At 39.1% G+C, this 13,550-nt stretch overlaps 3 protein-coding genes across 5 annotated transcripts in view; 2 read left to right on the forward strand and 1 right to left on the reverse strand.

Moving 5' to 3' along the window:
- The window catches only part of LOC550899 (UPF0769 protein C21orf59 homolog), an 85,371-nt gene that overhangs the window by 44,978 nt on the left and 26,843 nt on the right, over window positions 1-13,550 (reverse strand). The window lies entirely within an intron of this gene.
- On the forward strand, window positions 3,588-4,928 carry LOC100577273 (uncharacterized). Its single transcript, NM_001327949.1, is given in 1 exon segment — window positions 3,588-4,928. A coding segment is annotated over 1 exon segment (1,341 nt).
- Window positions 5,677-8,418, forward strand: LOC102654970 (protein tipE). Of its 3 annotated transcripts, none has more exons than XM_006570856.3 (4): window positions 5,677-6,815; window positions 6,900-7,158; window positions 7,452-7,630; window positions 8,036-8,418. In XM_006570856.3, the coding sequence occupies exons 1-3, from the start codon at window positions 6,530-6,532 to the stop codon at window positions 7,621-7,623; spliced, it is 717 nt and encodes a 238-aa protein (XP_006570919.1). In that variant the 5' UTR covers window positions 5,677-6,529; the 3' UTR covers window positions 7,624-7,630; window positions 8,036-8,418.

Raw genomic sequence — 13,550 nt, forward strand, 5'->3', positions numbered from 1 at the left:
ACTAATCGAAAGAACTGTACCGTTATTATACTTTCATTCCACTTTCTCGTCCCACTTCCATACGCTTAAAACTCATTCAATCACCCCTTCTTCTCTTCCTCCCCCTTCCACACGTTCTACAATCATAAAAATTACACGCGCTCGTTCCCAACAAAAGTTATCGCGGCTACGTTACGTATCGATTCGCGATGATCGATACACGCAAGGAGGGGATCTTCTTGGATCGTCAGCTGTTCAATAAGTAACAACAACGACGAGGACTTTGGACGAGGAGCGATAATAATTTTCCCCTGGCAGGGAAAAGGCGGCGATAGAAATTTCTCCCCGAAGCGTTCCACGATTTCAAACGAAACCTCGCACCGCCAACCAAGTAAACGTTGCCCGAAGAAAATTGCCGCGCGGCAGAGGAACAGGAGAAAAAAAAAAGAAAAAAAGGAGAGAAAGAGGGAAAAAAGAAAAGCCGAGTGTACTTTCCTTCGCGTGTACGTGCTTCTCGAGTCTGGGAAATCGGAGGGAACGGCGTAGAATTGGCCCGAAATATTTATGCCACGAGCGGCGGAGAGGGTACGAAAGTGTCGTGTTTCGTTTAACGAGCGCCGCGGCGCGACAAAAAGGATGCAGGAAACGGAGAAAGGGGGAAGAGGGGAGAAGTGGCCTTCTCGTTTAACTGGAAACACGATTGGGTGGAAACAAAGGAAGTTTGGAATAATAAATTTTAATGTTTCGAAGATTTACAAGGGATGATAGAGAATTTTGAAATATACGGGAATATTATATGTATTATGGTGAATTGGTCAGTCAAAATTAGAATCGCTAGAGCAATTTTTAATATTTTGAAAGGCTAAAATAATAAAAATTATTAACAAATACAAATATTGAAAATCATGAGTGATTCTAATTATTATTTGGCCAAGAATTATCTGCAACATTATAAGATATTCCAAGATAACTTCAAATTCGACAAATTCAAAGGAATATAAATTATCATGAAGCGTTCAAAGAAATGTTTCTTTGATCCAGAAAGAAATAAAGATAATGGAATTGCAGGTAATAGACGCGTGTGACCAAGATCTCGAGGAAGAAGGCGTAAAACAGCAGGTGCCACACCGTCTGCGGGTAACGCTCGATAAACTACATTACGTGCTAACGCGTCGTGCCTTCTACTTCATCCTCCCTCTTCCTTCTTCTTTTTTTTTCCACCCCCAGGTTTCTTCTCCCTCTCTCTCCTTCTCTCCGTTACCTTCGCCTGGAACTGTGTCAGCCCGCCAACGAAGGTCCTAGCCACGGTGAGGAAACTGTGTCACAACCTCATCGGCGGCATCGACGACTTGGCGGGAATTAAAAAACTGGAGCGTACATGTTATGGAAAAACGTGGGCTGATAATTAAGCAGTTTCGCGGGAACGAATGTATTATCGCGATCTCTGGCTTGGCAATTTCCGCGTTGGAAGGGAAAAAAGAAAAAAAAAAGAAGGGCCGCGTCTCAATTTCCTCGCCCCTTTTCCTCTCGTTCTCGTTACAGGATTTCTGAAAATTCTTTTTTTTCGAGTCGAGAAAGTGCCACGATCGTGGAACGAGAGTGGTGTAATTGTCGAGTTTCTGTAATGGCTGATATATTAAGCGAAAATTAAGCGAAGAATAATTTGTGATAACAAGTCTATAAACGAATAATAGAAGTTGTTTCTTGAATTGAAAGTGAACGGATTGGGAAATATTGTTGAAAGAATCGTATTGCAAAAGGGGATATAAAAAATTGAAGGGGCAAAAGGTTTCTATATTTAATTATATTCAAAGCGATTAATTATGCTTTGAACTTCGTGCTTTTTGTCTTCTATACTTCTGTTCCCCGCTCTTCAAACTGTGTCACCTGCCTTGAAAGCCCCTATGGCGAGGAAAAGTGTGTCACAGTTGCGGTGGTTAGTATCGCGCACCACTGATAATCTCGAAGGAAAAACTGACCTGATTGCGCGTCGTGAAGGGAAAAATTATTTTCCTTAATTAATTTTACTCTCGTGATTCATATTTATTAATTTTTTTTTTCTTTTTAATTTAAAAGCGTGGAATAAAAATTCCGAATCGTTCTTTCGCATTAACGTTTCGTCGCATCGATATCACGAAAGATAGTTTATTAAAATGAGCACGTTGCATGACAATTTGCATTCTAAGAAATGAAATACACGATAGCAAATATGATTTTTTCCATAAAAACGTTTGAAATTAGAATATTAGCAATAGATGCTCGATATAAAATTTTATTTCACAGAAATAATACGACGGATCGAAGCTCCTTCTTGATTTCAATCTTCCATGAGAAGTTTTTAGTTTCGTCAAAACTATAAAATTTAAAATGAATATTCAACAGATTGAAATTTCTGATTCGAAGAATAATTGTAATCAATAATGCATCTATTCTCAACGATGAATCTTCGACCCAGTTTCATCTAATGTATATTCGAATAAAGTTTGAACGACAAGTTGTATTTGCGTGCACAACGTTTTTACATTGAAACGTGCCATACTTTGTTGCACAATTAAAATAATATTTCACTTAATGACGATAACTTACGAGTCACGAATTATCCGTAAAAGAAAAAAGTTGCAAATTGACCGATTATTTTTAATCCTCGAAGAAAAATCTATAATACGAATCTATAATGATATAACCTTATCACAAAAACATCGACAGACAACTAAAATTCAATTGCCTCGATTATCAAATGATCATTCTTCTCAAACGAGGGAACACTTCGACATGGAGCCATAACAAGAAGATAAGAGAACTCGTCCATCGAAATTTTCCATCAATCGGAAGAAACGATTCAATTACGACGGCCGATCCACCGGATCCCGCCATCTCTGGACGATTATCCTTTACCAGAAATGCCCCCCTGATGGCACGAGGGTACATGGATGACGTCAAATGCGGCAGTACACGGCGTCGTTGCAGTTCGAAGTGGAGCATGCGCGAGGCATCGATCGATGCGCGTTGCTTCGAGCTTTCGGGCCGCGCACCTTGCACGAGGCGCAAAGCGAGCACGAAAGCAGAACACGCGCGCGGCCAGCCTCGTCTCCTGCCGAGCAAAAAAGAGCATCGTGCCACGGATCCGCGAGAAACATCTGACGCGAATATTCCTCGAGATGCGGAGGTTGGCCTGACCTTAAGCCTCTTCTCAACATCCATTTCTCGAAAAGTGAATTCCATCCGCCAAGAAGGAACCAAGTGTTGTAACGATAAAACAAACAAGGGAGTAGGCAGAGATCGATCGGCCGACAGCTGGAGCAAACAAACGTATACAATGGAGGATTGTTGATTAACCGTTCGCTTGTTTCCATGGAAGGTGGTACGTACGATCGTCTACGAAACCTATAAAAACCCCTTCTATGTATCGATAGAACGTCCTTGCGCACCTCTTCGATCTCTTCCAAGTCTAAGGGAGAAAGAAAGAGAGAGAGAGAGAGAAACGAAGGTTTGGAAGAGCGCGAAGGAAACGAGTAACGATGTAAACCTTAACCAGGATACTGCTGAATCGATCGTTCCCTCGTTGACCGTTGGTGATCGAATCGAAGCGGAAAGAGAGAGAGAGAGAGATGCCTAAGCAAGTGCCAGTGGAGAACTTGGTGATCCCGCCGCAGGACGGGCGGATATGCGGGACGATTTGCATCTGTCAGATGACGGCGGTCCTCTCCTCCGTCGCCCTGGTCTACCTGACCGTTGCCATCTACATGCCGAGCACCAGGGCGTTCCAATCGGGTATAAGCGAGGTGCCAGTCATGTGCACGACCATACGCGCCGTGAACGCGGACAACTGTGAATGGGGCAGCTGCGGGGAGTGGTGCCTGTCGAAAACGTCGGGCCCCTGCGTCCAGATCCACGTGAACTTACGTAGAAACGGTTCCAGGATATTGTTGGCCAACTGCACCAACACGACGAACAAGACTTGTTACGGGATCGATCAGGAGAACGCGAAGAAATCGAAATGCATAGCGGACGAGTGTCGAAATCTGACAGGCACGTTCAACTGCTCGTCGGGGGTGTGCATCAACATTACGGACGCGTTCGAGTGCATATTCCACGACACCGATCCACCGATGAAGTGTTCGGGTAGACGAGGCAAGATAACCTGCATAGACATAGACGGCCTGTTCAATTGTAATCGCGGTACCTGCGAGCGTATCAGAACGCCGTACAACTGCGATCGCAGATGCGTCGATATACCGACAAGGAACAAGAACATGATCCTGTTGACGGGCGACAAGGTTTATCTCAGCCAATGCGAGAGAGCCATAGACGTGCAGACGAATCGGGAGATATGGCACGAGGATCGGGGGGACGTGATGATGGCTTCGTGTTACGGGATATTCAACTCGACCCTGGGCGTCGAGGCTGTCGATTGCATCAACGGGTCCGTGTTGGAGAAGGATCTGCTCACCGATCTCACCAACTTCACCTATCTCTCCTATCTCAACATATTCGCTACGAAACCGTTGGACGAGACAAGGATGGTCGCGCCCCCCGAACAGGACCTAATCATAGCGAACGAGAGCCGTCTGTTGATCAATCTCGAGGGTTGCGTGAACACTTTGAGGGAGGAGTGCAAGGAGTTTCTTCACGAGTACGGGAAGGACGGGTCGGATCACAACGCGCGAGCTAGATTCCCTTGTTACTACGCCGAGAGCAACACGGGGATCGTTGTTTCCCGTTTCAATCTGGAGAACACGTACAAGGAGTTCATGATCGCGTTGCTGTTGCCCAGCATCTTGTTCGTGGTCAGTTGCCTGACGTTGATCTTTTGCCAGAAGACGGTGGTAGTTGGGGACGACGCTAAGATGAGATTCAAGGGCACCGTTGGCGCACTCTCGTCCATGGAGAAGAGCGCTTCGGGTAACCTGGGGGATGCTGGCGGAGGAAACTCCGCTATGGCGCTCTGAGATCCGTCACGTAAGAACACGTAACGTGTTAAATAGGGGTTGATAGGGGTATCCTTGTATATGTATAAGATACATAAGTTTATATATGTTTGAAGACACGTTGAAACTTTTTGAAATATGGATGGAAAGAGGATAGATGAGGATCGATGATGCACGAAATTTGCTGCACTATCGTTACACAATTATTAAAGTAGAGTTATCGTGATAAAAAAGGCTCGGGCATATAATCTTATATTCGAAATCGATTCCACGCAACTTTTGTTCACAATTTTTCTTGAAAATTTTTCTCTCTGTTCACAGGCATTCCCCTCCTGGAGGAGAGTCCGGCTCGTCAGTCGATATTCTCCCTGCGCGGGCATTATTAAGGTGTGGGGAGGGGGGGAACGCGTGGTTAAAATTCTCATCTTGCAAAAAAATACAAAAACTACAAAACATTCCAATACTTCTGCAAAAAGCGCGAAACTATCTTTGAACAAAAAAATCAAGTAAAAAAGAAAAAAAAAAGAAAGGAAGGAAAGGAGAAGAAGAAAGAGAGAGAGCAAGCGGTCAAGAACAAGTACCAGAAAAAAAAAAGGAAAAAAAAGAAAAAAAGAAAGCAACAAGATTTTTTCTACTCGCACTGCCTGCACAGAAAAATAAAAAAAAAAAGAAAAGAAGAAGGTAAAAAGCAAACTTTCGAGAGCGCACGTGCTTTTTTTCTCAAAATATCCGCGTCGCCTGGACAACGAACAGAGCGTGCGCGGATGAATCGCTTCGAAAAGTTCGTACGACGCAGCTCTCGCCTGTCTCTCTTCTGCTGACAAGAAGGAAAAGGATCCTGAATTTGGACGATCGACCAATCATTTTTCGGAATAACGGACGGAAAACGTAACTGAAGGAATTAAAAAAGAAGAAAAAAAAAAAAAAGAAAAAGAAAGGAACGAAAGAGAAACAATTCGGCGTCTTTTACACGTGACACAACATTCGTCGGTAGCTTTTAAGTGTCCCCCTTCTGATTGATTCGCCGTGACAGTAGATAAGAACCACTTATTACATATAGCTCTTTGTATCGAGGCTAAGCAACTCTTATTGTAATCACACTACAAACACTACAAAAAGAAGAAGAAGAAGAAGAAAAAACCACTTTGCGAAAATCGAAGGACGTGCCTTGCTGGTAAATGATCGATCCCAACCACCACCACCACCACCACCACTGCACCATTGGCATAATACTAGCCTAGACAGATCTTTCATATATATATATACTCGTCGCTTGAGAGCGCATGTTTTGAAAGTATTCGAGCCGCACAAGCTTGCCGTGTAATTAATCAAACAATCTTATCGTCGACCATCTATTTATTTACAGCGGAGGGAGAAAAAAAAAAAAGAAAGAAGAGCGTGACGATTCGTCGAATTCCAAGCTAACAACAAACAGAAAGGAAACGATCCGTGGAAAAGATAAAATTTCCGTGGAAGCAAGGATCGATACAATATCCATAACGATCGTCGTGGTCGAGGGGCGAGAGGAGGACAAAGTTTTTCACAAGTTTGAGGGGAGAGGGGTCGTCGAAACGGCCCCGTACAACAGAGCAATCATTGATTCCGACGAGTCGACGGTGATCATGGGCGCCCAGGAAGAGGACACCAAGTCGAGCACCATAGGCGGGGTGCTGCCTGTGGTGGAGGTGGTGACATTGGTGGAGAAGGCTAAATTCTACACCTCCCTCTGCCTGGGCATCACGGCCATACTCGCCGTCTTCGCCTTCCTCTTTCTGATCCCGTTCATCGTGGAACCGGCGGTGACCACGATCCTGGCCGACTTTTCCCCGCACGCTGTCGCCTGCGTCGTCACCGATCACGTTTACGCCGAGGGATTGAAGAATTGCTCGTGGGCAAGCTGTAGAGAAGGTAACAGTTAATTAAGCCACGTTCGCCACGTTGAACATGGACTTGGAGGATTGGGATGAGATCGTTTTTGTGCAATAATTACAGGTTGTACGAGCGCAGCGCTTCGTTGCCATCAGATCAGGGTGAACTACACGAGGCTGTCGTTCGAGGAATTCGTTGCGAAACCGTTGGGCTCCATACAGTGGGACGTTTCGGACACGAAGTTTTTCGTGAACACGGAGGGCTGCGGTTACCCGCCCAGGGTGAACTGTTCCGACTTCGCCAAAAACTACGGATACTCGAACATGGGGAAAATATTCCCTTGTTATTACAGCAGAACACATCCGGAGACTGTCGTCGCAAGGTATAATTATTAATTCCATTCGTGACCAACTTGGCAAACGGAAACACGAACGCGTGCCATTTCCGCGGTTAAATGTAGGTTAATGCAGTATAGTATATTATATCGCAATTTTTCAATAGATTTGCATCTTCTTGTGTAGGAAATTACACTTATTTTAATCGTTAATAACGATTCTGTTTGTGCTGGAAGTTTTTTTATCTGTTCCATTGTAAAATTATAACTTGTACTACGAAAAGAATTTGTTTCACGTTTTATGTATATATATTTTTATTGATTTCCGTTTCTTTTCTTAGATACTCTTGGGATGAAAATCTGAGGCATCTAGTGTTAGCCTTGGTAGTGCCTACAGTTGTTTTCGGAGTGTCCCTCGGTGTATTATGCTATTGGTATTGTCCACCGATGGGCAAGACTTGCGGAGGACCAGGTCGCAACTTGATTGACAAGTACGCAAGGAAGGAAGAGTAAGTAACGTGTATGTATGCAGTGCCCAGTGTGGCTAGAAGAACCTATACCTCATCTATGTTTTCGAATTGCTTCGAGGAATTTCTTCAAAATTTAAAATTTGCAATGTCTCCGACTTCCATTGCTGTCAAGTCACAACTAAATTATAACGTTTGTAACATCCAATGTAAATTATAATATCAAAAAATCTTAAATTTCAAACGATACGTTCAATCATTAATCGAATATTCAATATAATGATCAAATATGATTCGAATTGAAATTCCAGAAAAGATTGAGAATAATATCGGGAAAAAGTTTGTTTGTTAATAACGAAAGATTTCAATTTCCCTCGAAGCAATGTTCCAGTAACCACGATTCGACAAAGAGGCCCTGCTGTATTTTCTATTACAAGTTTTCTGTTGCATTCGTACAGTATTCTGGGAGAGGACGAGTTCGAGGAGGATGAGGAGGAATACTGACTGCTGCCAAGGGCTCACCCCCCAGCGAGGGAGTGACGCCGAAGGAATTACTGAAAAAATAATCCCCCGTTATTTACGTTTCTAAAATTAATCGTTCGAAAGCAATAGCAGCGTTTAGGGAAACTTCCAGCAACGAAGATAAATGCATTTACGTTTCCGATTTCTAACTATTTATTGATTCATCTTAATCCACTGCGATACATTGCACTTTGAGCTTTAATTGCATTCGTTGAAAGGAGAATTGGTAAATAATTTTGCTCCTTTTTGGATATGGACCATTTTTTCACTATTATACTGGTCCGTAATAAATGAATTATTAAGTTGCTGCACATGATATGGCCGATTTAAAAAAAGAGGAAGAAAAAGATCATTTAAAAGTTCCAATTAAATTATTTTTAATGAATACATATTTATTTAATGCTCGCAGAATACGATATGAATTATTAAAGAAGCAAGTGTAAATCAATAATTGAGTTCAATTTAAATTTTGATAAGCGTCTGAAGAAATTTGATCTTTGATCAAGCAAAAAATTAAATATTAATATTAAAAACTTTTTTCTTCGGCTATTTCATCTGTAACGATATTCCTCTCACAATTTTGCAATAAATCAAAATTAATAATATTATACATAATATTATACGTTTATTACGAGATATTATATAAAAAAAAAAAAATTCCTTTTTCTAAAGACTTGTCCCGCGATAAATCGCAATACGAATTTCGAAATTTCAATCGCGGGATCGTGCATCGAAGATATTTTCCAAAGCGATCGAATTAAATCGAGAATGTCTGCGATATTTTTACACCAAGTTACTCCAAAAAAAAAAAAAAAAAATGATTAATCACTATGATTGTACAGAAAATGTGATTTTTTTTTTTCGATGTCGAGACGCGTAATTATCGAAATTTTTATACCGCGAAACGCAATAATGAATGGGCTCTCGTGAATTTACAGGGGCAAGATAGGTTTGTTCGACATCGAGAACAAAACGATGAGAACAAAGCTCAGTCTCGATCATCTACCAGTATTCCGAACGAGAAATTGTGACAAGGTGCGCCTTCCTACAACGTGATAACTTTAAACGTAAGGAACAAAAAAAAAAAAAAATATCCAAGTGGCACGTTTAAGAAAAAAAGCAGCATTCGTTCGTAATAGGATAAATGATGTAATGTATTTTTAAGTCATGTTTATCCAGATTCGGGTAAGATGACGTTTGAAACTATGTAAAAAAAAAAAGAAAAAAAAAAGAAAAATAAAATAAAACAAAAAAATGAAGAAGAATATTGGAGACGAAAAGCTAGTCTTTAAAAAGAAGCACGTTATCCGAATTAATTTGTATCCCGCGATACAATGTTGCTTTACGATAATTCGATGAAATTGCATCGTTTGAAAGTGTTGATTAAAATTATACCAAAAATATCATTTTACCCAGATCTGCGCGATGAAGTGATCGAGAAACGTTTCGTTTTGTTAACGTTTGTTGGAGAAGAACGATCGATTCGTCGAGCGAAAGTAAGAAAAGAAATCAAAATCCTGTGCAGGCTCGTGTCACGCGAATGTACGTGCCGGTACATACCATTTCAGCGTTTCTATTTCTACTTCGAATGTTTGGAAATCGATGGTGTAATATTTCAGAGATTGAAGATAAGGGGAGAAGGAGAGAGGATATTTTTTCGACGGTGAAAAATATATCGAAATAAAAAAATAAAAAAAAAAAAAATAAAAAAAATAAAATAAAAAAAAAGATCGTGGATCATAGTGCTTTCACACGTTGCAAAAATTATTTAAGATTAAGAGGAGAATATACCGCTATTTTTTCGCTACAAAAGACGAAGATTATTGTTTAGATCATTGCTATTTTTGCAACCAAGGAGGGGAGGGGAATCGTAGTTGAATTAATAATTTCGAAGTGATTGGTGATGAAACGCAAGGAATGACGAAGGCGATGACGCGATGGCCTCCAGGATGTGTCTTCGCACCAAAGAAATAAAAAAAAAAAAAAAAAAAATGAAATAAAACTCATAGATTTAAGTTTTAGCCCGTAAGGTGTTAAGTCTGTGAATATTAATGATCGATAATACGATTACGATTGTTACAAATTTTTTACGCGGACGCAAATCGCGTCGTGGTTCTAGTTAGGAACGAACGAAGGATAATATTTGCATAATAAATGCACGCGTTGCACACGTGCGTATACGTAGTTTAGATAGCTGTAGATATCGGTTTTTTCAGTTTCGGTTTTTCGAAAGGGACGAGCGATCTGCGTTTCCACAAGCTGCGAGACAACGTGCGACAACGTGCGTTCGTGTATATTATTAGCAGAAGAATTGATTTTAGCAATAATTCCTCCCATTTCGATTCGTAGAAATCCTTAAATTAATCTCGTTTCGTTTCGTGAAACATGTATGAACGTAACCTTAGAAATCGAATAACGCACATCGTTAATTTTAATAAGAAATAGAAAAAGAAAAGGAGATAAACGCAATAATTTCACGATATCCGTACTATAATTTTATAATTTTCAATATTTCTAAGGTAATGTCCATATTCTGTGCGAACGAATGATTCATTAAATTAAATCAGAGTTAAAGATCAACAAACTGATTAGAATTATTAATATTACAGTAGATCCTCGAATTTTTCATTTGAAATAAATTCAATTTAAATTTCACACGTTCAAAATAAAAAAAAAATCATTATTATTCGTATCAACTTTTGTTACTTTGAAGAAATTATTTATCTATTATTATTATACAATTACGACAAATTTAATGAACTTAAATTCGAAGCTTGATATTCTCGAATTCCGAGGATCCACTGTGTCAGATTTACTTATTAACGATGTATGTAAATATTATGAATAGAATTTATAACAATGTCTCGAATCGTGTATTCGAATCGAAATTGGAATGGCAGCAAGAGATACGTTGTTTCGAAGCGTATGGAATCTAAATCGCGAGCCTGTACATCTAGAATGGTTGTGAATCCTTTACTCGGCCTTACTCTAGGCAACGTGTTGGAGCGATCCGTCTCGAAGAGGCGTATCCCAACGGGAGCCTGCGTTTCGGCACTCATTCCCCACTCGAAGCTTGCTAATCGATTTCCGTTTTGCGCGTTGGCCGGCGATCGATCGGCGGATCGTTGGCGCGCTTTTCAAATTTCAACGTCGTTCCACCGTTCTATATTTACGAGATCTTCTCTCTTGCGTCCTTTATCCGCGTCACGTGAAATTTTTGCTCAAAGGCGCTCGATTTACGAAATGATGATAAAAGAAAATTGACAAAAAGGCGAAGCGAAGAGAAAGAAAAATTGGAACGAGATTGCGATAACAATGATAATTAATTAAAAATTTAATCGAGCTGCTCAATGGAAGAATGATTCGAGTATATTTTTTTCCAAAATCAGGGTAAAAATTATGAAATTTTTAAAGAAAATTTTATTAGGATTAAAATTATTTTCACAATTGAATTGAATACACTGATTCTGATATATGTATCTTTCTTTAGAACATGGTTCACGAATCCCTTGATTTATATATATAATTTATATAAATTCTACGATAATATAAAAGTTTCAAGTCGCGAATAATCGAATAATCCATCTCGATATATCTCAAATTTTGTCACTCGTGCCAATTTTCCTTTGAGCCCTTCGATTTTCAAATGTGATTCATGTTTATCAACGATGGATAATTTCAAGAAATTTTAAGTGGCATCGTTAAATATTTATCATCTTCTCTTCAATCGATCGAAAATCATCGAAGCTCGATCTCAATTATTAATTATTTCGATCGAACGATTCATCGTGCTTCGATCAAATCGTTTCGGAAAATCAAGCACAAATTCGTAGAGCTATTTCGATTGGAAAGTCCTATCCAAGTAAGAAGAAGAGCTTGTTCAAATTTCAAGCGTTTCCATATCTTTCATATCAAATCGGTTTAGTGCCAATTAGTCGATTAGAGGAACCTCGCGAATTGATCATCAGAGTTGAAAAGGAAATCGTAATTAGAAATCATCGGTCGCGGGAGAAGACGTCGATAAAATTAGATAGAATTAAATTACGAAATTCTAGGAATAACGAGAAATATTATTGCATTGCATAAAACGAATATAAAATTGAGAGAGACGAGGTTGATTCGTGGTTAAAAGTTATATACGTATATAATGAAAGAAAAAAATAAATAAATAAATAATAGTAATAATAATAAAAATAAAAAAATATCGACCACTCGTAATTTAAAATCAATAATCAAGAATAATAATCTGCGAGCAATAGAGAAACCGTGTGGAATAATAAAAGGAAATTGCATAGACGGTTACAGATTAGAAAGCGGCGATTAATTGTAATAAAAATCTCTATTTCTATCTCGATCTACTTACGTATAATATGCTCTATCGCATGTTATTTAATTAATTCTAATGTACCTGCACATACATTATAGTTAAGCCATTTTCCCCTTCTATTTTTCCAACAACTGTTTTCCTTTCCTCCTCCTTTCACTTTAAACTTTAACAACTTCGACATTTTTTAGGCGATAGCGATTCCCTCCATCATTTTCTACTTCTACTACTCCTCTCTTTCCTCTCTCTTTCTATCTTACCTTATTAATAAATCTTTCCCAATTGACGATCTATACGGTACGAGAAATAAAAAATAAATAAATAAACAAAAAAAATAATAAAAAATGAAGAACGTTCTTCGAGAAAAGCTTCCCGGTTCTTTACTCGAGAATATTAGATCTCATCTGAGAAAGGAAAAAAATTGTTCACAGCTTCGTGCGTACCATTGTAAGTCTTGAGTATGTATATATATATATTTATTTATATATATATATATACACATTGTATATAATATATTATATAAAACGTACTCGTTCTGCGATACTAACGGACTATTGTAAATAAAAGATTGTACGATATTTCGTTTGAAATATACAGAAACATTGTTTTCTGTTAAATACAATCGATTTTTCTCTTTGGAACATCAAGTCACTTTTCTCTTTTTACTACCCTTTTTTTTTTTTCTTTACTAGACTTTGTTTCCTCTTCCTTTTCAGAACTGAATCGATCGGTTATTATAACAAATTCTCATCATCGATCGCGAAACGAATCATGGAATTGCTAAAAATTTTTTACTCGACGAAGTAATTCGATGAATTTTTATGTATGTACCTATATGAGACAGTGCATTTTATATTTGAACGTCGTGTATTTATTTCGCGGATGTACATAGGCCATGTAACGGTGGCAATCACTTTGAAAAAGCTTTTAAGCTTTAATGTACATACGTGTATTTCGTGCTCAATCCTCTTCCTAGACCTTCGAAAATATTGCGTCGAGAGCGACACGAATGTCCGATAAAAGTTCATCTTTCATGGATGAACTTTCATTCAAATAGAAAATGCGTTATTGAAAGGAAAATTTATAATATAAATATAATATGATTTTTTTATACGATTCAGGAGACG

The sequence above is a fragment of the Apis mellifera genome, linkage group LG1 (genome assembly GCF_003254395.2).
Source record: "Apis mellifera strain DH4 linkage group LG1, Amel_HAv3.1, whole genome shotgun sequence".
NCBI lineage: Eukaryota > Metazoa > Arthropoda > Insecta > Hymenoptera > Apidae > Apis > Apis mellifera.